Below are 24808 nucleotides of genomic sequence, written 5' to 3' on the forward strand. Positions count from 1 at the left end.
ATATTTTTTGCTGGATATAAAATTATTGGTTACAGTTTTTATCTTTCAACCTCGAAAAGATATTGCACTACCTCTCACTTGCATTGTTTCCAGTGAGAAATCTGCTGTCACCCTCATCTTTGTTCTTTTGGCCCTAACAGGTCTCTTTTCTCTGGCAGCTTTTATGATTTTCTGTTTATCAGAGTAATATGATTATAATGTTCCTTGAAGCAGTTTTCTTCATGTTTCTTTCTGTACGTAGGGTTTGGTGAACTTTTTGGATCTGTGGGTTTAATTTTTAATCAAATTTGGGGGATTTTTACCCATCAGTTCTTCAAATATTTTTTCTATCCCCCAACCTCTCTCCCTTCCTTCAGAAACTCAAACCAGATGAAAAAAAAAAATGTAGTTGAAAAATACACAATCTAAAAAAAGAAAATCCAATTACACATATTTTAGGCCCATAGCTCACTGACCCTCTGCTTATGTTTTATTTTTTTAGTTTTTATTTCTCTCTGTGTTTTATTTTGGATAATTGCAGTTACTATGTCTTTATGTTTACTAATGTTTCCTTCTGCAGTGTCTAAACCACCGTTAATCCTATCCTGTGTATTGTTTCATCTCAGACATTGTAGCGTTCGTATTCAGAGTTCCATTTGAATTGTTTTTATATTTTCCTTTTCTCTAAATATTTTCAATCATTTTTTTCTCTAACCTCTTGAACATGTGGAACACAAATACAGTAACTGACTTGATGTTTGTCTGCTAATTCTTATTTTTTTTTAGATTTTTTTTTTTTGATGTAGACCATTTTTAAAGTCTTTATTGAATTTGTTACAACATTGCATGTGGGATCTTAGCTCCCCAACCAGGAATCAAACCTGCACCTCCTGCATTGGAAGGCGAAGTCTTAACCACTGGACCACCAGGGAAGTCCCATTGTCTGCTAATTCTAACATCTGTGTCAATTATAGATCAGTTTCAATTGCTTTATTATTTTATTTTCTTTATTATAGGTCATGCTTTCCTGCCACTTTGCATGTCTGGTAATTTTTGACTGGTTGAAAGTCTTTGTGAATTTTACCTTTTTGGCTGCTGGATTTTTTTAAAATTAGAAATACTGTTAAACTTCATTTTGGTACACTGTTAAGTTACTTGGAAATAGTGTTATCTTCTCTGGGTCTTGCTTTTTAAGATTAGTAAGGCAGGACCAGAGCAGCATTTATTCTAGAACTAATTATCCTCTACTACTGAGGCCAGGCCCTTCTGAGTATTCTATTCAATGCCTCATGAATTATAAGATTTTCCAGTCTGGCTGTTGAAACCAGACACCATTTCCAGTCCTGTGTGATCTCTGGCTACTGTTACTTTTAATCCTTTTGGGTGTTTCTTTTCCCTGCCTCAAATAGTTTCTTCATAAGCATGTGCTGATCAGTACTTTGCTGAATACTCGCGTTCTCTCTCTGTACAGTGTCTCCTCTCTGGTAAACCGTTTTGTAAACTCTAGCTGCTGTTTTCCCCCCAGACTCACAACTCTGTCTCCTCAGTTCAGAGTCAGCCAGGTTCCATCTGGGATCTTCCTCCCTATTTTTTTTTTAAGTTTAATACCTCATTTTGTATGTGATTCTTATAGAGATTAAACTATTCCCATATTGGGAATTAGTTTCCTTTGGAGAAAACATGAAACTTTAATTCTTTAGTCACCGAAATTTTTTTAAAGTAACTTCCAATATACCACAGTTAGTTTAAGGCTTATAACAAGTATCTGGCCATTTGGTGATTAAAGCCATTTCAACTGCATAAAACTAGAATTTGGAAACTGAAGAGCTGAGTTTCAGTCCTGGCTCTATCACTTATTAACGATGTGGCCTTAAGCAAGTTGCTAAACCTCTCTGAGCCTGTTTCTAAAAGTGTGAATTTTCCATGCCTACCTGTTATGAAGTTACAAAGTTTATATGAGATAATAGATGTAAGAGAACAGATTCAGTATGCTATTCTGGGCTGTTCTTAAAGGTAATATTTGGTTTTTTTTTTTTTTTTTTGGATACCAGTTGAGGAAAGAGATCTGGTTTAGATGGTAATATAAAGACATACTGAATCATTACAAATTGAGTATGAGCTACTGATACAGAGGTTTATGGATAGAAGTTACCTTTATGCATGCTTTTTATTTCACTGTTAGAACAGCAAGTTTTGATAATATGGCATATTTATCTTATAATTTAGAAAGTACTTTTAAGAGTAAAATCCTCATAAACAATATATTTTGCTAAAGCGCTTTTTGTGTTTTGTGCTCAATTTTTAATTTCTCACATTTCTAATATCTCCTATTTTTATTGATAATTATTTTTCCAACATTTCTTACATAGGATTTTGAGAGGAGCCATGTGTATATATAAATCATTCATTTTTTTTCTGCCTGTATCAGAGTCAATATTTTGGCATCAGTAAACAATTATAATACAAATTTCTTCATATATTCACAGTGCAGAGGTATTATACTCCACATCCTTACAGAAAGTTCAAGGCATGATTGGCACTTCATGGGCTGCAGAAAGGCAGGATGTGCACCTGGCTTCCAGAACTGTGAGAAATCAATGTTTGTTGTTTAAGCCACCCAGCCTATTGTATTGGTGTTATAGAAGCTGGAACTGACTAAGTCGCCTAGGTCTCCTACTCACCATCCTTCCCTTCCCCTCTTCACTTTCCTTTGTTTCTGTTAAGGAGGACTTATTTCCAAACTCTTCAAAAGAATTAGATTATGACCTTTCCTTCTCTCCTATTTTCCTTCCCTTTTCCAGAAGAGGCCTGTCTCACAAGAGAAAGCATGACCACCCAAATAAACCTTGGGATGACAAAAGTATACTGCTTTCATAAAGTGGCCGTGCTGCTTTTATGTCTCTGACTTCCAGTTAATCTTCTGCTTATGCATGATCTAAAGTTTGTCTTAGGTTACTTAAGTAAAAACACCACTAGAGTCATCTCCTCTGACTAAATGAACTACTAGTAAATGCCTTGAAATGAAACATTCAGCTACATCAATATTGAAAGGACATATTTCTATTCCTTCTTAATGACATTGAATTTGCTTTAAAATTGTAAATATAGGGTGCTGAATTCTTGGGTTTTTAGTGGGGTCTTGTTGATGATTTTGTCTTGGGACCTAAGAATCCGAATGAATTAAATTTGAAATAATTTAGTACAGTAGAAACCAACACAATGTTATACAGCAACTATACTCCAATAAAAATTCATAAAAAAAGAAAGTAAAATAATTTAAAATACTAATCACCTACTGCTTTACTAGTTTAAAAAGCAGATCCCCTTGTCCACTTCCCTTTCTGAAGTAATTTTCTATTAATGTAGTAAGTAATGTCAGGTCTGGGATAGGAAGTGAAGCATACTTTGTTAGCTTCTGGTCTGACATAGCCTTAGTGTTCATTAATTTCAATTCAATAAATGTTTATTGAATACCTACTCTGTGCCAAACTCAAGAAATCCCTGTCTTCGGTGAGGAAGCCAATTCTTACAATAGAGTATGATAACTAAGTACACTGGTGGGGCAAGAGAGGAGCTGTAACAAGCTCTTCAGTTTATTACCAGAAATAAGACTTGATTCTGTCATGTGTGATTAGACATATGAAATCAAAGCCTATTCACATGAACCTGTCTTAACCAAAATAGGGAGGCGTTATTCAACAATTCCATGTAAAATGAATATTAATTTCTGTATTCATTACAATATCCCTTAATAGCTTTGTTTTCATATTTCTGATTGATCTTCTGTGGGCTCCAAACACTGCAGACTTCCTTGCCTGGGGCTGTCTGTCAGGTAGTTAATGATCTGTAAGCAGTGTTTTATGTAAGTAGTTTTCAAACAACTTATCGACCCTTTGATGTACAGTATGTTGAGAACTAAATATGTAAAGTATTTTAGCATAAATTCTCCACAATTAAATATTTTCCTCAAGCTTTAAGATTAAATTCTAGAACCTCCTGGAGAAAAATTATAAATGTCAGCTGTGCTTTTCATTATCAGGAAATAAAAGAGATCTTTCAAATGTTCCTAGGGGAAATAAGTTTCAAATCTTTGCTAAATACCTTAAACAAACAGGCAATAAATATATTTGCTTCACCTAAGCTCATAAATACTGCATTAAATATGATGTCAACTTTAGTTAAAACCTCTTCAAATAGTCCCTGAATTAAGAGGAGCTTGAAACCTGATTAAATAACGAAAGGATAGGGAAAATCTTTGCAAGTTTAATTTTTTAGGCCTAGAATTGAACCTTGTACCTTTGGGCTCAAATATTTCCATGGGAATATAGACTTTTTTAGTAGTCATTTATACCACCGTATGTAACACACGATTCCTCCTGACCCAAACCCCACTGTTTCCTAAGGGAGATCCCCCAGTTCAGGAGGTAAAAGAACAAAATTCAAACATGTAGAAGAGTTTTGTGAGCTTTATTGGTTGGTGAGTGACATGAAATCTCATAGGCTTCCATTTTCACTTCTTTTATTGGCAACTATCCCTACACGAAAGTAAAATTGCTGCTCTTCTTGATTTTTAATTGTAGTTATTATTTTAGCTCAATTATTTTGTTGGTTAGAGGTTTTTAGTAAAATTTTTTGTAGTAATATATAATTGTGTTACACTATTTTTTCTATAAGATTCATTAATGACTTTAAGATATATATATATTTATGGCTTGTTTCTAACGTTTTTACACTGAGGGCTTTTTTTTTCCAACATAGCATTGTCTGTCATGGAGGAGGATTGGTCATTTTTGCTTTGTCTGAGCCTGTGGTGTGCGTACACACACACACACACACACACACACTCACACACACAAGTTTGATTCATGCCATAGAAAGAAGAGTAGTAAAACCATGTCAGATTTCAAGTACAGTGATATTCTAAAATCCAAGCTACTTTATAAGTCAGAAGTGTTTAAGGAAACAAACCCTGAACATCTTCATTAATCAAGCCCGGTGTGGCTGCCTGTGTTTGCAGCTGCACGACAAAAATACCTCAGCCCCCAACTTCTTTTTATCCAAGCCCAGTTGGAAGTAGATGAGGCAGATTCTAGGCTAAGCCGTAGATCTTGTGAAATTTGTCTTTCCCCTCCTTTTCCTGACTTTCCCCTCCTGCACATTACCCCTCTTTGTCCTTCTATTCCTCTCACGCTTCCTGCACCCATTTATACCTATTGATTGACTGCTTGCACCACTCCTGAAATGCCTTCACACTGAAGCGATACCTCAACCAGACTTTTATCTCTGATTGTAGGAGAGGCTTATTCCTTGTTAGGAAAACCTTGTTTCCTCTGCAAGCTGGTGAAGAGATTGTTTTTGGAGAGTGAGGTAGGAGGAGGCCCTTGGGAGCTTCTGAAATCACAGTTGTCTTAGTCACGCACATTTGATTTAGACCTTATGATGTTTTCAGTATCCAAGCAGATGCTGTACGGTAAGCCCCTGTAAAAGAAAAAAATTGTGCTGGACCCTTGTTAAAAATGGCAAGGAAAACTTTATTCAAGACTATTCTTTACTAAACTTTACTAAACTTTATTCAAGACTATTGCCAAGGGAAGAGAGATGGAACTCCACTGAAATAAAAGGCAGGAGAATTTTTAAACACTGCAGGCGGCGGGGGAGGAGGGTGAGTTGGAGGACAAGTACTGGAGGACCTTGAGGGGAGACTGGTCAGTGCGATTATCTGTGTTCATCCGCATCTGCTAATTGGTGCAAATAAGAGTTAGGCTCCCACTCTCCCACAGAGACTGGGACACAGGCTCTATCTCCCTTGATGATTGTATTTCAAAGGGATGGCTTCTTTGAGGTCCTTGAGAAAAACATCCCTGGGTTGTAAAACTGGCAGGAGACTGGAAGAAGATTCACACCTGAAAGGGGCAGAAGAATTTTCAATTGCAAATTTGCTACAGTAAATGCTATAAGAAAAGGACAGTCAGGGGACTATAGTGTGGGGAGAAAAACCCCCAAAAAACCTGTCTCAAGTTTAGTCAAGCTGAGAAACTGACCCCTTCTTGTCATCCACTTTCCTCATTCTTTCCTTTTCTAACCCCACCTCTAAGCTCTCCAGTTGTTAAAAAACATTATCAAGGTTTCTGGTTCTCACTGAAATTGATTGAAGTTGATCTCATGTCCCGGCATTATTGGTTTCTTCCATTTGCGACCCTTGTCCTGCCCTAACACAGGTATACCCGTTGGCATTTATCCTCTCTCTCAGTAGGTTGCCTGCCCTCTATTTTGATTTTAATCTGAGCTCTGCCGTTTCTTCCATATACCCTGTCCCTGAATCACCTACACTATGTTCTGGGATGTTTGACATTGTTTTCAGAATGGGCATTTAATGATTTTCATGTTGTAACTGTCCTTATTTGGACTGATATCCTCAGACACACCCGGAACACAGAATTATTTACACCTCTGGTTGTAAAGTTTTGCCTAAAATCAATATCGTTTGGGCTGCATTCTCTTCATTAGTAGAGATGTTCTCATACTGAGTATTAATATTTATAGTAACACAACAAAGGGAAAGAGCAGATTGGATAGAAAGACACCACGGATGCAGCAGCTTTGCTTTCTGACAGTGAGAGGAAACCACGTGATTGCACCTGGGCAAACTTCCAGCCCAGCACAGGCTTTTCAAAGAAAACATGGCTGATGCTTTGGAGTGAAAAATCTCCATCCTCATGTAGGAAAGCATGTTTCCTACCAATTGATTTTAGTCTCCTCTAGAATTTTAGTCTCCCATAATCCCCACCATGAGAGTTCATAGGACATAATGATCCAAAGCAGCACATTTTCAAAAGCCTGGGTAGTTAGCCCAGAATAAGACCATTGTTAGCAAGGGCAGGCTTTAGCAGAACAGTTCCGGGTGAGCATTGGCTGTGATTATATGCTCCAGTTTGCACCCAGACAGCTCCATTTAATACCTATTATTCCAGCATAATCATTAATAGCAAACCCCTTTACTCTCAAATGGGTCCTGATTTGGATAATAAATTATATGGTCACTTGAACTTTGTCACTCCAAGTACTGATTCCTTCTGAGGGTCCTCTACACCTGTACCCGTGTGTAGTCAGAGTACTCCTCATTCTACTTGCTTTCAGATGTGCAATTATTGGATTAAATTTTCTCATATTCACTCTTTCTCTTTCACACACACACACACATACACATGTACAGACATGCATACCACTACCTCCAAAGAAAAAAATGTACTTCTTAGGCTGACTACATTTTAAGCATAATTTAAGAAGAAAAATGTTTTCTTAAATACAACATAATATGCAAAGATACTTGCCCATAGTGAACGCAGAGCTTTGTATTATTGATATGACGCTAAGCACAGTTCCTTCTCCAACTGGGCTCATTGCTTTGTGTCTTCAAAAAGCAGAGATGTGGTGGTGACCTTTTATCTACAGAAAGATTTGAAAATTATTTTAAAGCAAGTTTGAAGCCAAAGGTTTGAAAATTCTTTTAAAGCAAGTTTCCTCTTCCTTCTGTCTTTGTAAGCAAAGGGTAACTGGTAAAATGATTTATTTTCTTTGGTCTTAAGCAAATTCCCAGAAGCAAGTAAGGGGGTGGTTACTCATGGAGGAGGGTTAGTCATCTAGTTACAAGTGGACATTGGTATTCACATTTCTCAAAAGCTGAAATTGAATCTCAGAGCAATTACATAATTCATTGAAGACATTGCTAATAAGCAAGAGGGCCAGGGCTGATCTGATTTCATAGCCTGTATCCTGAATCAGTCCCCTGTGCTGCCTTCCAACTATGTCATAATTTGCTGAAAGTGTGGCTTCTCCACCAAGGCAGAGACTTTGGCCTCTCTGTGTTTAGCATACCACGGGCATTGGGTAAATATTAAATGAACCAATTATTGAAGTCATGCATGAGAGGCAGAGGGAATAAGAATGACAGCCAGAGTGGGTGGGGGGCACAGCGTTGGACCTAAAAGGTCAAGGATGGTGGCAAGTGTCTGTCAGTAAATGTTCACAAGGCGTCATGAGGACTCTCACTAAGAGTCCCAGGTGAGAAGCAAATTTAGCATGGGGTGGTGGGGGTCAAATGATATAATGAAGAATAAGGTTCAAGAGTGAGGGTTTGGTGGCAGAACAGTTTGACCGTTTTTCTGAGCAGCTTTCTTGCCCCTTAGGCTAGAGAGACAATTCAGGATTAAGGCGTGGGCTTTGAATTCACTGAAGCCTCAGGTTGAGCCCTTTAAAAAAAACCAAAAGTATAGAGGTAACCGCTTTACATTCAGTATCCCATTTCATTCTCACAATGGTATTTTGAGGTAGATAGTTTGATTCCTATTTTATGACCAAGCCCCCTGAGACTTTGGAGTGAAGTCACTTGAACGAGGTCATGCACAATAGGTCAGCTTTCCAATCCAGGTGTGTCTGACCCTAGAGAATGGGCTCTCAGCTGTCCTTCTCCTCAGAAGGGCTTCATGAGAATGCTGATGCCACTGAGGTAAGAACAAACCACCAACCGCATCTCACTCCCCATCAGTGACACTACCTCCTACCTCACCAGAGGTGTTAAGCAAATTGTCATTTCTATCAATAGCAAACATTTACAGAATATGTACCGTGGCCAGAATCTGTTGCAAATACTTTCTATGTATTAATTAATTAAGTCCTTAAGACAGTGCTATGAGGCACATACTATGATTTTTCTTCATTTTAAAGATGAGGAAACTGAGCTATAGAGACGTTAAGTAACTTGTCAAAGGTTATGTAGCTAGTAAAGAGCAGAACTGGAATTTGAATCCAAGTAGTCTGGCTCTAGAATTTGTGTCCTCAACTACAGTTGACCCTTGAACAGTGTGGTGGTGAGGGACATCCACCCCTGGAGCAGCCAACCATCCCCATAAAACTTACAGTCCACCCTCCGTGTACGTGGCTCCAACGCATCCAGGATTCTGCTTCTGCAAATGCAGCCGAGCACGGATGGTGCAGTACCGTGGTATTTACTACTGAAAAAAACTGTGTGTAAATGAATCTGCACAGTCCAAACCCGTGTTGTTCAACGGTCAACTGTGCTATGCGATTATTTACATTATCTACTGACTCTTCGATGAGAGAGTAACTTGCTGAGGACTATATCCAGTAATTAGTTTCATTTAAAACCACTGCCATCGTCCTATCTTTCATCCTGAAGAGTGTTCTCGCAAGGATAATAGGAGCCCTGGATTTGTAATAGTGATGATAATAATAATAGCTAATAACCACTGAACATTGTCTATGTGGTAGACACAGTGCTAAGAGCTTTACCTCCCTTTTGTAATTTAATCTTCCCAACAATATTGTGAAGTAGGCTTATTATTCTTGTTTTGCAGATGAGGAAACTGCAGCTTGAGTGTAAGAAACTTGCTCAAAGTTACACAGCAAGTCACAGCTGTGTAAAAGCCAGCATCTGTCTGCTTTCCTCTTGAAACCACCAGATGCTCTGCTGCCTCCCAGCCTAAGGCTGCTTGAGCCTTTGATTCATTAATTAGTTTTGCTGGATGGTGTCCATTTTACACTGCCCATGAGGGCCTGTTACTGTACATGCTCACTTCGCTTTCAGGAGAAAAAAGGCAAATTACCAAAAGAACAAATTAACACCAGGGAACTTTTCCACAAAATAACATTCCTGGGATGCCACTTGGTTAGTATTCACTTACTGCTACATTTCACACTGTGTCATGTGTTTTTTTGCATCCGTTTAAAGCTATACTTCCAACACACCAGAGGACTGGATGCCTATAATCAAGGCAAAGATTAAACTGAAAAGTTAAATGAGGCTTAGGATATAAATGTTTAAAGAAGCAAGATAACTGTTTTAGAAAGTTTTATGTTATAAATATTTCAATATAAGGTTTTGGATAGTATATGTACTGTGGTTAAATATATACGTGTGTAAACAAAACAGAAATAAATACCTTTCTATATTGTTATTAAAGATGTCAGTGAAATTATAGAAATTTAAAACTGGAGGAAGCTTAGAGATCATTTAGTCTAGACCAGGAAACTAAGCAGGACCAATATTGCTGACTTGACTTGGCAAGCTTCCAAGAATCTTGCAAAATTCAGATTAAACATCATCTTCTTTACAAATTGTTTCCTATCTCCCTTCTCACACCTGCCCCTTCCTGGCTGCAATTCATTTTTTAAATTATCTTAGTACATTCTGTGGCTATGTGGGTCATGGCCTCTTTATCACTTTATTTTATATGGCTCTCCCCCTCTTCTGCCTTCTAAGCTCCTTGAAAGCAGGGACTGTTTTCCCTTCAGTTTTATATTCTCAGGAGACAGCGCAATGCCTGGAACTTCATCAGTGTTAGATGAATCTTCTAATGTGTGTGAATGAGTTTGCAGAGATCTCAGGGTTAGTTAATAGTGGAGTGCAAATGAGGGCACCGATTTTTCCGACTCACCGACCAATGATCCTTCTTCTACACTTTGCTGCTTCTCTATTCTAATTTGAATTTCCCATCATAACTGAATTGTAAACACATTTTTTAAAAAGGACATTATCAGAAGCTATCAACAACCAAAAAATTTAAATTGATATGTCGGTGTAAAATTCTTACCCAGTGACTAGGGAGTACAGAATATAATTTCTCAAAGAGCTACTAGCATCTGAAAACTTTTTTTAAAGGCTTATGTAGTTTTCCTTAAAAATTCGACTTAGGATTTATATCCTTTTGATCTAGAGTGACACTCAGAACCTGGATGTTCCATATTGAAATTACTGAAGTGTTGAGGAAAGATAACCTAAATTTGCTTTTTATGTCAATCACTGGGAACAAAGCAAACCTTCCATGTGTGAGAGAAGATTTGGTTGGAAGGCAAAGATTTTGTTCATTCTTGAATAATACCAATTTCTTCTGTTTATAGATATCTTGCTGGCTTCAAAAAATACTTCAGATGTAGAAAACCTCTTAGTATATTGAAGGGTATGGGATTATGAATCTGCAAAATTAGATACAGGAAATAGAAATTCATCCTTCTCTCAGTAGATAATCATTTTTTAAAATTAAATTACTTAATGCCTCTATCTATCTAGATTTGTATGTGGCTTATAATATATTTTCAGAGTGGAAAAGAAACTTAGAGATCCTTCTAATTTTGTAGTTGAGGAAACTGAAGTCCAAATAAGTAAAGTGATTTTTCAAAGAGTTGTCCTGACCAATTTGGGACCAAAGTCAAGGTCTCCAGGGTCAGAGTACAATATCCCACTGCTTCTCTGATGAACAGGTTTTCACTGATTATGTTGGAAGTTTCTTCTATTATGTACAAATGCTACTGGTTGAAATGCTTTTAGCTGACATTACATTTTTTTCTTTAATACATGGTATTAAATGTTCTATCATATATGGCCAACTTCCTTATTTTATGGATGATAAATTGTGATTTAGAGAGATAGTTAACTGAATTATCCAAAATTAAATAGTCAATTTGTGGTCGTTCTGGAAATAGAATTTAGGGCTTCTGACCTCCCAATCCAAGGCTCTCTTCTTGAAACTCTACTTGGTTCTCCAACAGAGCAAATTAAACACATATCCACAAAATAGCAAGGTCAAATGTTTTTACAATTCTAATAAGTTCATCTAAGCCTAGACTTGAAAAAATGATTAAATTTACTGTTTTTTCTCTCTTGAGAACTCTTGTAGTAAACCATTTATGTATTCATTTATTCATCAAGCATATTGATTTTTCTATTATGGATCTCAAACTGTGCCTCAAGCTGGGGATTCGGAGATGAATAATCATGAGTTTGGGCCTCACAATTTAGTAGAGGGAAAGAGAGATATAAAAAGTAAATATAGAAAACTGTCACAAGTGTGGCAAAATAAGTAAGAAAGTGTTAGAGGACAGAGCAGTCCAGTCTACCTGAAGGGTTGATTAAATCTTCATTGAGTAGGTGTTACAGCGTTCTGAACTTTAAAGATGGGTTAGGTGTTCCCGTGGAGTAAAAAGTGGGGCCAGCACTCAAGAAAGAGTGAAAGGTGCTGAGCAATGATATAATAAAATTATAAAAATAGTTTATATAACTTCCGCATAGGTTGCAGCAGGAGTGCCCAGGAAAGTGAGGCTGGAGAAATCAGAGTTGGCCTGATGTAAGGATATGTGTGCTATGCCCAAGAGTTTTGAATTTATCCTATGAAAAACAACGAGCCAAGGATACTTTTGTACCCTAGGCTTTATTTTAGAAAGACCTACTATGGTAGAATGTGTGTGTTTATGTGTGTAAGGGAACGATCTAGCAAATAGGGACCCTCGTGATTCTTCAAGGAAAAGATGCTAAGGATGCCTAGGCTAGGACAGTAGAAGTGAGGTCGTAGAGGAGGGAGAGGAATTAAGGTGTAAAAGAGGCAAAAGGAGAGGAATTTGGTGAGCAAAGAGATGTGGGGAGTTGGTAATGGAAGTGACATTGAACTAAAATTAAGAGAGCTGAGTACTAATCTATGATCTTGAATTAGGATTATGTTTTCTAACCATCAATTTCTTTTTTGTCAAATGGCCAAGTAGGACTTTATTAGACTTGAAGTCCCTAAAAATCAATTGATTCTCTTTTAGATATTCACATTGTATATAAATAGATTCAAGGATTTAAGGCCTCCATAATAATTATAGCTAACATTTGCCCTTTATCATATATCGTTATGAATGTTGACTCAGTTGATCCTCATTGTAACCCTTTATGGTAGATGATAACGCAATTCCCATTTTACAGATGAGGAGCTGAGGCTTAATGTTTTCAAATCACATCTTTTATCTTCTGCATGTCTTAGTCCACGTGGGCTGCTATAACAAAATACCAAAGAGTGGGTGGCCTAAAAACAACAGGAATTTATTTCTCACAGTCCCGGAGGGTGGAAGTCTGAGATCAGGGTGCCAGCACGGTAGAGTGAGGGCCCCCTTCCGGGTTTCAGACTTCATGTTGTATCCTCACATTGCAGAAAGGGTAAATTCGCTCTCAGGGCTCTCTTTTATAAGAGCACCAAATCTAATCACCTTCCAAAGGTCCCAAAGTTCCTACCTCTTAATACTATCACCTTGGGTATTAGGTTTTCAACATATGAATTCTGGGAGGACACAAACATTCAGACTATAGCACCGCTCTTTTTATTCTCTGTGTAATTTTTCTCATGAAGCACTTGGATTGTACCCAACTCCTTCCTAGGTCCATTACTAGGAATATTATTGCATATTAATTAATACTGGCTATTGTAGCAGGTATAACACTCAATCTTATTGGTTTAACATAGCCTAAGTTTATTCCTTGTGCATGTGAATCCAGTTAGTATCAGGAGGTAGATCTCTCCTCTACACAGTCATTCAGGGGCCCAGGCTGATGGTGACTCTTCAGGATCACCTTTGGCACTGACATCTATTTGAAAGGGGAAGAGAGAGAGTGGCTGATAGAGTGGGAGGTTTTTTGTAGGCCTGGTCTTGAAGAAGTATAACTCATTTCTGCCCCTCTTCCATGTGTTACGTGCAAGGGAGACTGGAAAATGTAGTCTAGTTGTGTGCCCAGGAGGAAAGAAAAAGGAGGCTTGGTGAATAGGTAGATACTTTCTTTTAAAGGTGGGACTTGAACCTGGACCATCTGACTTCAGTCTCCTCACCCAAACCACCGTGTTACATATTACCTTTTGGACTTGATTGCTCTCATGGAATCAACAGTAATCAAACTATTTTGTACATAAAGCAACGTGAGGATACAGGTTGACTTTACAGTGAATATTACACTGTGTAGTTAAGATTTGTGGCTTCATACAGGTAAGAAATAAATCCAAAATACAAATTTCATAAACTCTCTTCTCAGTTTCTCATTAAGTTCAGTGACTTAGGTTAATTTGTCAGTTTGAAGCAATTAAAAAAATACATTTTACTTCGACTTTCATTTTCTGATAGGTCTCATATATTGTACCCATTGTAATGAAACTTAATCATTTCATAAACTCATAACACTTTAGAAATGGAAGGAACCTTTAAATTATCTCTCAAACTAGTCTGATTTCCTCATTTTGCAGATGAGGATAGAGACTCAGGGACTTACTCAACATTTCACTCTTCAGGGACAACATCCCGTCTTTCTTTTCACTGCTCTCGCTGCTCACTCTATCATTTCCCTGAAGAAGCTCTTGGGCTGCCTGCTCTCCTTCCTAGGAGCAATTACAGGAATATTATTAGTCATAAAAGAACAGTGTGACTCTCATAGTGTTTAGGAATTGGGGATATTCTGATTCTTCACATTTTGGGGGTACAATTTGGGATTAAGCAGGAAATCTACTTTTAAACGTTTGCCTTTAGAAACATTTAAAAGAATATTATGGATCAGTTTCCCCTCGTAGTAATTGGAGTTGGTTATCTTCTGAAATGTCAACTTTCACTATGAGGTAAATATGGGAAGTGAGACTGTTGAATGGTGAATTTCCTGGATCCTACTTTGAAGGTGGAAACTTGTCTTTTGCTCTTAAAAGTGGGAGTAGAAAATACTTTTTTTTTTTTAAATTGAAGTCTAGTTGATTTACAGTGCTGTGTTAGTTTCTGGCATACAGCAAAGTGACTCAGATGTGTGTGTGTGTATATGTGTGTGTATATATATATATACACACACATATACACACACACACATATATATATGTTCTTTTTCATATTCTTTTCCATTATGGTATATTCCAGGATATTGAATATAGTTTCCTGTGCTGTACAGTAGTTCTGATTGATAATTAGCTTTTGTTAATTTTAACTTTATCTAAAAAAAGGAAATATCCTAGTCAGTATATTATTTTTGGTTCAAAGAACAGAGACATCATCAAATTACGTCAGGAAAAAAGGGGCTCACTGAAACCTATTCTATAAAATATTTCAGGAATTGAGGAAAAAGTTCAGGAAGACCTCAGGAGAGGCAGACACCAAGGCAGGTGGTGGAACTACCTACTTCTTTATCTCTTACCTTTGCACCTGTGCTTTTTTCCCACTCCTGTGTGTCCCCATGTCTCAACACAGTGAGGCTCTCACAAAGCTCTCCACAGGTTACCTGACTCCTGATGCCAAATGACCTTTGGACTCAAGTGCCCATTTCCATGGGACAATTCTGTGACTTTTAGTTCAAATTTCTAGAGAAATGGATTTGATTGGTCCAGTTCCTCTTTTTCAGAGCAGACCTTACCAGCAGAAGTTGTTGGACAGTTTATAAAGAGACCAACATTCTTTGAGGTTTGCCTTCCTCAACATCATTTCTCATTTAAAACATGGATATAGAAGATGTTCATGATTGAGCTGAGGGGCAGTGAATCTAAAATTCCCCCAAGAATGAATCTTCTTCTGTTCTGCCTCTTTCTCTTAAAATAGACTGTGGTACATCCTCTGGGTGAGAGTTTGCTTCTGTTAACGGAGACCGTACTGTTATTAGGATTATTATCCTTTGTGGCAATCTGTTTTTCCCCAATAATTTTATTTTTTCCATATGAAACTAGAGCAGTTTTAGAAAACAAGCTCTGTAAAAATGTCATTGACATTTGGTTATTTCCTCCCCAATCATCCTGACTTCATAAATTATGTGAACTTTTGAAATTTCATTGAACTTTTTAAATGGCCATTTCTTTTAATTAGATTGCTTCATCATGAAAGTCTAAAAATGTGCCCTATTTTTTCAGTCTAATGAACTAAAGTGAGAAATTGGCTGTCTCAGCAAGTTTTTGTTTCAGCACATTTTTTCCATTCAAAGTGACTTACAGCAACCTGAATCCACTAACTAGCTTGCACTTCAGATGCCTATTGGTGCATGTAGGTGATGCTTTATTTCTGCTTAGAAGGTGTAATGCATACTCTGGGGAGCTAGTCAAGCTGGGTAAAACTATTAAATAGGAGTGTATGGAAACAAACAAAATTTCAGAGTCAATGAGACAAATCAGAATACAAATAAGAACTGAAATCTAATGGAGAGGAAACCAAGTAGGAATAAATTCACAACTTGACGCTGAATTTACTCTCTTCTGTAGCTTGTGTCAGATTAATTTTTTTTACATGCATCTCATGTCAACACAATTATGTGTGTATACATATATATATATATACACATAGATTTTTTTAAATATTAAATTAGAACTTTTATAGAATATAGATCTTTCTCTAACAACTATATCTTTTAAATTTATATGTTGTATCATGTTGTTATTCATTAATTACATTACTAGTTAAAATTAAAATAACATTTAAGTAATGCTATACAATTTAAAAGCAGTTTCACATACGTTATCTCATTTGGTCTTTATGAGGACTCGATGGAGCTATCTTAGAGATGAACAAACCAGTTCTTTGAAAGGTGAATGGGCTTAAGCATTTACTCAAGTATAGTATAGGTTAGGGTAGACTTGCACTGAGATATTTCAGTTCCAGAGCCCATGTCCTTTCTAGGCTACCAAGCACCACATGTAGGAACAGTGATACACTTCTTGCTTTCCTTCACATCACCTGGAACTATAGTCTACTGCATGTGCGTGGAGCTCTGTAGAAAAGGCGTCATATGATAGTGTTGAAGATCATGGTTTCTGAAAGCAAACTGTCTGAATTCTCACCTCTGGTTTTCTCTATTACTGTTTTACTTTGGGCAGGTTACTTACCATTTCTCTGGCTCAGTTTCTTTATCTGTAAATTGGGGATAATTATAGTTTCCTCTTTAATGGTTGTTGTGATGATAAAATGGAATAATGCATAGCATACAGTGAATATTCTATGGCTGTTACTTAGCAAATACCACTATTCCTTAAATAGTTTCCAGAGTGAATGGATTATTCTTACATTTAGAATGTGATATGCATAGCTTTGTGCTCTTATTGACCAAAGGCCAGCAAGCACTACTCAAGGTAAATGATTTGCATAAATACTATTCTGTGAACCCATTTTTCATATTTATGTATACAGTTGGTTCACAGGTAATGGCTAAAATGTGACCATATTAACATATATATAAACATATATGTGTATATAATTATATATAATTAAATGTGTCTATATAGGTATGTGTATGTATATATATAATTTTTAAAAATTTATGCACACATATAAACCAAATGCTATTCAGATTTTTTTTTCTTATGGAGAAGGTAAAAAATAGTTAGAAACAAAGATTTTGCTAAAATGCCTTATAAGACTTCATTCCAGAGTATTCCAGTCATAATAGCTTTGCAAAAACATTTAGGAATCTTAAGATATGATTTAAGAGGCAGTCTCTTAAGGCCATGTTTCTGGGGAACCAGTAGGGCAGTATCCTATTGTTGAAATGATATATGAAGGTAATAACCTTGAAAGGCAACAATTAGAGCTGGGCAAGACTTAGTAATCCTGTTTTCATAAGAATTAAAACCTATGTGTTCTCTAGTGTCATTTCACAAAAATGTAGGAGGCAACATTTTGTATTAATGCATCACATTCAGGGAGGAGAAACTAGCGGAAAGGTGTGGGGCTTTTTGTTTTATCTTTTGTGACTTGGGGATTGTCACATGAAGAAAATTGTTCGTTCCTTTTTCATTTAAATCTTCTCCAGGGGGTCTTGCATCATTTTAGTATGACGCTGATTGTCTGTGAAGTCTATTTTGTTCATTTGGAAAGCCCTAATATTTGATTAGATTAGTTTATCATGAGCTCTGTCTGACTCCGTGTAGAGAATTCTAGTAACTGCTTGAATTTTTTACAGTCTCATTAACCTTTTAAAGGAAAACCACAGGAATTAGTTTTACCTTCTTAAATTGCTTGTTTACCATTTATTAAACACATGCCACATACTAGCAGTTTACATGAAAACTTAGCCTTTGTCTACAAGCATTTGACATGAGAAGTTAAGATATATAGCAGACAAATAAGAAAACTATGTGTGTGTATATGTATGCCATGCTTAGGTGAACTAAATTTTGCTAGAAGATTCATGTCCCTATTTTGAGATATCTCATTTTACTTACCATATATACTGGCATATATAAAAATAGTGAACAGTCAATATTCTCCCTACCCATGCCTTAAGACTCTTTGAGTGCAGGATTATCCATCCTTCCATCCATCCATCCACCCACATCCACCTACCTGCCTACCTATCATCTATTCTATTTTAACAAGGTTAATCATCCCCTTCTCATCCCCCCACAGAAAGCTTTACAACCTCAATTTTAATAAGAAGGACAAAATCTGATAGAGATTTTTCACAAAATCCTATTTCTCACAAGGAAACTCAACCTGTGTGTCTGTGCATTTTATTCACAGACAATGAAGAGAAAGGTCAGGGCAGAAAGGCCTTGGGTCTGTGAGGCTTGCTCTTCTGCGTCACCTTTGTTATTAATTCCTTAACATTTAGTCCCATATTCTCTGAAGGGGGAGGACATGCCTCTCTTCTTCCCAGTGCAGCTCCTACCTTATCCTTCTCTTCATTACACCATATGGGCATCATTTTCCCTCCTTTCTTCTCAAAGAAGAAATAACCACACTTTCTTCACCAGAGCTCTGACATACTGAACTTAGCCAACATAATTATCCAATTGTAAAATGACTCTTTACAACCCTTTGAATTATATAAATATCTGAACAACATTTTCTTGTTTCTGTTCGTTCTGCATTGACTCAATAAGCTAGAATGATCCAGGTTTTTGAGATATCATGTTTCACTGACTTATCCTTCAACGAACACATTTGACAATATATATCCTACTGCACAACCTAGGAAGCAATGGAAAGTACTACTGTGTAGTCAGGGTAGGCTAAGTTTTGTGACAGTAGCAAAAAACCACCAAATTTTAGAGGCTTATAACACTTTAAGGTTTCTCACTCATATGTCCATATGGTTGGCAGGGACTCTGTTTCATGTCTCTTGGGGACTCAGGCTGATATAGTCTCTACTATCAAGAATGTAATTAGTTGCTCTTGCTTGTGGGAGAAATCTGGTGAATGACACTAGCTATTAGAATGTCCACACAGACTGATATCCTTTGCTTTTGCTCATAAGTTTAGCTTTAATTTCATTGGCCAAAGCAAGTCGCATCACCACATCTAGATTTAATTAATGGGGTGGAGAAGTACAGTTTTCCTTGTCAGGAAAAGTAGAAATGAATTTTGACATTGGCATTGGGAAGGGAAAACCAGGTGCAAATTTTTCACCTGTCAATTCTTTTCCAACATATGATAAAAATTTCCTTGTAACAAAGATGATAAAATGGCCCTGGTGGATGATGCTGAAATGGTGCCTGCCTCTTTTCTCAGGATAGAGACAAGTGGAACCTCACTGTGTGCTCCTGGCCGCTGCAGTTCTGTGGAAAAGAGAGCCCAGCCACTATCCAGCTCTTCCTGAAGCTGTCTCAGCTCGGTCCTCTGCCTGCTAGCATCACTCTCTGAAGAAACCCTAATAATCTCTTGTTCTCTAAACTGGCTTCCATTCAAAGACTTGCAGGACACATCTCATCATGACTTACATCTCTGTTTCCCTAAATTGCTATCAGAGCTCCAAGCATCCCAAATTATCTATCATCACACAGACGTTTATTTCCATTTTGTTCTGTAATCCCACCCCTTCATTCATTCCACTGTGTCCTCTACAGTTTACTGGGTGTATCGGCCAACTCCCTGCCGGGCAGTCCTACTACTCTTTCCCAGTAAATTTATTCTTCCTCTTTGAAATATATATTTCATATTCTTTTTTTCTTCTCAAACATCTCTCATATTTCATAGCAAAATGAGATAAAATCAGATATGAAACTTCATCTTCTCACCAACTAATCCGCTCACACCTACCTGACTCTGTATTCACATATCTCACCTTCATTCTTAGGATTAAATGTCCCCACATGAATCTAATGCCAACCCCCTAGGTGCCCTCAATCTCAATTCCTTATTTCCCTTTAAGGACATTCTTTTTTTAATTAGCCACTTTCTCTCCTATATTGTCATTTTCTTTTTCTCAGATTTCTCCAGCAAGCAAGCATGCTTTTATGGCATCGATTGAAAAAATTTCCTTGAACCTTTGCTTCATTCCAACTATTACTTCATCTCCTTCTTCCCTTCACAGAAAAACTCCTTGAAAGAAATTTTTATAATTATCTGCAGTTTTGCATCTCATTCTCTAATAAACTTACTATAATCATGCTTTTATCTTCATCATGCCATTAAAATGATTTTTATCTAGATCAAGTGCTAATAATAGCTAACACAGAGTACCTGCTATGAGGCCGGGAGTGTTCTAAATACTTTATACATATTAACTCATTTAATCCCCAAATCAACCATATGAAGACGGTGCTATTAATATCCCTCTTTTAGATATGAAAAAATACTAATCAGAGATATTTGATGATGTGTCCAAGGTTACAATGCTGTTTGAAGAAGCTTAGATTTGAACCTAGCTACTGTGTTTTTGGAGGCTCTGTTTTAACTGCTGCATCATATTATTTTTTTAGGAGACAGTTATTTCACTTCATTTATTAAACCTTTCAGCAACGTTTGACATAACTGACCAATCCCTCTTTCTTGAAACATTTTATTCTTTGGTTTTCCATGCCTTTATCTCATGTTCTTTTTCTCTTACCTCATGTTCTGCTCTGTATCAGTTCTTTCTACTGTCTCCCTTCTTCCAGATTTAGGTTCTGGACTATTCCTTCCCTACTTCTCTATCGGTAGCGGTAACCTTTCCATGGTAATTTAGTCCAGTCTATGGCTTTAAATATCACCTATCAACGTAGATCTCTTAAGTGTGTATCTGCAGTCTAGATCTCTTCCCTAAGCTCCATTTTATAAATGTTGCTGCCTGATTTACATCTCTACTCCTGTGTCTTATAAGAATCTCAGACTTAACACAGACAAAACAGAACTACAGTAATTTCGACCCAACCCAACTTTTGCCAAACTCCCCTTTCCCAGGCCTCCTCTATCTTCCAGAACCACCAAATTCTAATTCCTCAGGACAAGCTTAGGAGTAATCCTTAATTCCTCTTCCCCTCACAGCTCATACTCAATCCATTAGCAAGTCAAACCAACTCTACTCTGAAATATGCCACATCTGGTACTTCTTCCCAACCCTTAGTCTAGTCTGTGTCCCATCCTTCACCTCCTGAACTCCTGCAACCCCTTCACGACTGGTCTCCCTGTTTTCACTCTTGCTTTCTTCAGTCCATTCTCTAAAGAGCAGCTTGAGCAAACTTCTAAAGCATTAATGAGATGACAGCATTTCCACCCAAAGGCTTTCCCTTGCAACGAAAGTAAAATCCAATCTCTTTGCCATGGCACCCGCCCCTACACCATCTTCCTACGTTTCTGACATATTGTCCTCAGCCTCTCAGCTGTTCAGCCACAGTACATCCACACTGGCCATCTTGCTGTCCTGGGAACACACCACACGTTTCCCCATTTCAGAACCTTGTCATTTTCTGCTCCTTCTCTTTGGAAAGTTCCTCCTTTCTTAGCTCTTCATCATGGAGGCTTTCTTCTCATCATTCAGGCCATTATTCAGGTTACCTCCTCAGAGAGGTTTTCCCTGAGACTCACAAAAATCTGCCTTCCCTCCATGTTTGATTACTCTCAATCACATTACCCTACTGCATTTCTTTCAAGGAGCTAGAAAATCTAATATTGTCTTACTTAATCGTTAGTACCTAATTATTATTTGTTTTCTCCACAGGAATATGAGCTCTTTAGGGGCAGGTCTATGTCCATCTTACACATTGTTGCATCCCCATTACTCAGAACCATGCCTGATATGTGGTATTGACTCAAAATGTGACTAAGTGAGGTTCAGTGTAGAAAGCAGTATTTTGACTCGTATAATATTACATAAAGCATTCAATAAATTAAAACAAACTGAATCATCCTTAGCTAAGAAAATATTTTCTAGAGCACAAGGAACAGAAATCCGGCTTTCAAGTTTTTAGCTTTGGTTTGATAGCCTTGTGTTTGAATCACATGGAGAAATCCCCATTTGTATCTACCATGACAGAAAAATCTTTGTGACATTGGAAATGGTATCTGCTTCTTTTGAGTATTATGTGTCAAAGCTGTATGTTACACCTGAGTTTCTCGGTTTCACATGGGGAATGACGTGGGCAATCCATGCGGTTTGGTCTCTCTTAGAAGAAAAATCCAAGCAATCTAACCTGAGTTACTGCCTGGTGGTTCCTCATCTCTGAGGGGAAGATTGATATGAATGCATGATGTACTCATCTCATTTACAAAATGATCTCAGTATACTTTATAACATTAAACAACTTCCTGTGTCCTACTTTTCTATTTAAATCTGTTTTTATATCAGTCACGTTCTTATGTTGTTGAAAGCATAACATTTCAACAGATGTTTGATTTTAAGCTGTTTTTATCTTTAGCAGATGGAAATTTTGCTTGATCATTTCACAGGAGGGTTAATACTTTGAAGAAGAGATGCTGGGTAGAAAACACAATGAAGGCAAACTCGAACCCTATCCTAATGTGATAAGTGAGGTCCAAAAATTTCAATCACCCAAACAGTTCAGTAGCCTCACTGTGAGGTTAAGAAAATGGGTGATGGGTTCTTCCAGGCTAGATATAAATCCATCCACGTTCTGGCTGTGGTGGTTGTCATTCAGTGGCAGCTGTTCCCTCAGGCAAAATGGAAAGGAATGATTTTTTTTGTTTTTTTCCCTCCTGAACAGGCATTTAATAGTCTTATTTCAGTTGGAAGCAGTAGTTGGAGAATAAGTTACAGGAGCAGACAAACCAAAAAAAAAAAAAAAAACCCCAAACCAAAAAACTCCACGTAACTTAAAGTGCTTCAGACTGCAAATGTAAACATGAGGGCGAGGGGAGGCCACCGAGCTCTCTCCCCTGACCTGAGACAGGAGGGTCATGTCATTGTCGGGTCCCTTTACCATCACTACCCTCTGACCTCAGCCCTGCAGGTGGGAGGGAGGGAGGGAATGTCAGAGGCAGGGAAGAGGACTTAAAGGAATGAGGAAAACACTTTGTAAACTTAGAACCAGGGTGCAAGGTGGGGGGGCAAGGGAGCTCCTGGAGCCCTTGCCCTGGCTGAGGGGTGGGGCCAGCCCCCCCAGGAGGTGCGGGAAATACTGTTGGCTTCATGCCGCAGCCATCCCTGAGACTGGATGGAACGTTCAGGAAGATGGCAGCAATTTCAAAAATCACCCAATTAGTTCATTTCCAGGGAAATTGAGCAGAAGAATCCTGAGGAAGTGGGTTCCCACCCTCTGCCTCCCTGATTTCTGAAAAGAATTTCCCTTCCTGGCCCTTACACTCACCCCTAGATGAAGAATATAACCTTTATCAACCCACCTACTTTGAGAATAAGGTTTGTCTCAGCCCTAGTACAGGGCACCTTGTCCGGGGGTTCCCTTACTTTGATCAACACGTTGAACAAAAAGGTGTAAAAAAAGTCATATGCAAATAAATATGTTTTTGATGATACCACACATTGTCTCTATATTTCAGACTGCTCTAACAGCTCATTCTAATCTAGTCACTAATTGTTCCTGCTTCACCAAGCATTTACTGACAGAAATGGTCCTACCACATTTAACAGAGAGATCAAATCTGCATTATGGAGTCAGCATCATTGTATTTCTAGTTTCATGCATGGTGGATCCTTTATAGAGCTATATTTAATGTGCTTCTAATTAAAAAGAGTAGGGAGTATCCAAGCTTTCTCAATGTTATCTCAACTTTTGTTTTTGTTTGTGCAGCTCACCATGTTAAAACGGGCACTTGCGAGGTGGTGGCACTCCACAGATGTTGTAATAAGAACAAGATAGAAGAACGGTCACAAACAGTCAAGTGCTCCTGCTTCCCTGGGCAGGTGGCAGGTACCACACGAGCTGCTCCCTCTTGTGTGGATGGTGAGGCTTCTTCCATTGCTCTTTGGGATAGGGTAGACGAGGACTGCTTAGAACTGGAATCCCACTGTGATGCTGATGACTGGGGTTAATCCTGGGGGACCGCACCATCAACCACGTGGTTGGTACAAGGTCACTTGAAGAGCGTTTTGAAATCTAAAATCTATTGGAAGATGGTCTAAGATCTTATGCGGTTTTGTAGCAAAAGGCATTATAATGAGGTTCCAATAAGTACATGTGCCTCTTACTTTGATGCCATGAAATATTGATTTGCCAGTGGAGGGCGAGTGTGTGTGTGTGTGTGTGTGTGTGTGTGTGTGTGTGTGTGTGTGTATAAATTATTTGGCAAAGGAAAAATGAAATAGGTGATTAAATAGTGTGGGTACCTAAACACATGGCTGGTTCTTAACAATGAAAAAATAAACACTGCACAGATGAGTGAACGTTTAGCTGTGGATAGAATTCACATGAAATATTTTTATAGAGATTTATCAAAATATTAATTTCTTTCTTGGAGGATTCACCTAATTACAAAGGATATAAACATTTATGTGGGTCTATATAATTGATGTTATCATAAATAATAATGTGTTAAGTGCTCATATTTTCATGGTGCACTCCTTGTGATGATAGTTACTGCCCACAGTAAAAAAAAGATTGTGTTCATTTGAATGCCTTCCTGATTTTAGCCTACTTGTGGGAAATACTACATTGATTCTAAAATATTGACTCTGGTCATGGACTCACTTTCTTATATGTTTATGTAAATCAGCACATGCATGTATCCACATAGTTTCTTTCCAATATGTTATTGTCCAATTCATATATGTCCATAACATATTCATGGACAATATGTTATTGTCCAAATTCTTTCCAATATGTTATTGTCCATGAATATGTAATTGTTGCATGAAATATCCTTTAAAAATGTGCCTATCATTAACAAT

General features: G+C 37.6%; 1 protein-coding gene across 4 annotated transcripts in view; it reads left to right on the forward strand.

The window, feature by feature from the left end:
- The window catches only part of TAFA2 (TAFA chemokine like family member 2), a 551710-nt gene that overhangs the window by 466390 nt on the left and 60512 nt on the right, over window positions 1-24808 (forward strand). For all 4 annotated transcript variants that reach the window (XR_009565590.1, XR_009565589.1, XR_009565591.1 and 1 more), the window contains one exon: window positions 23712-23864. Coding sequence is in view for 1 of the 4 variants with exons in the window: in XM_030866430.2 (XP_030722290.1) it covers window positions 23712-23864 (153 nt within the window). In the remaining 3 variants the exon portion in view is untranslated. The remainder of the gene's footprint in view (window positions 1-23711; window positions 23865-24808) is intronic.

Source organism: Globicephala melas, chromosome 10 (assembly GCF_963455315.2).
Source record: "Globicephala melas chromosome 10, mGloMel1.2, whole genome shotgun sequence".
Taxonomy (NCBI): domain Eukaryota; kingdom Metazoa; phylum Chordata; class Mammalia; order Artiodactyla; family Delphinidae; genus Globicephala; species Globicephala melas.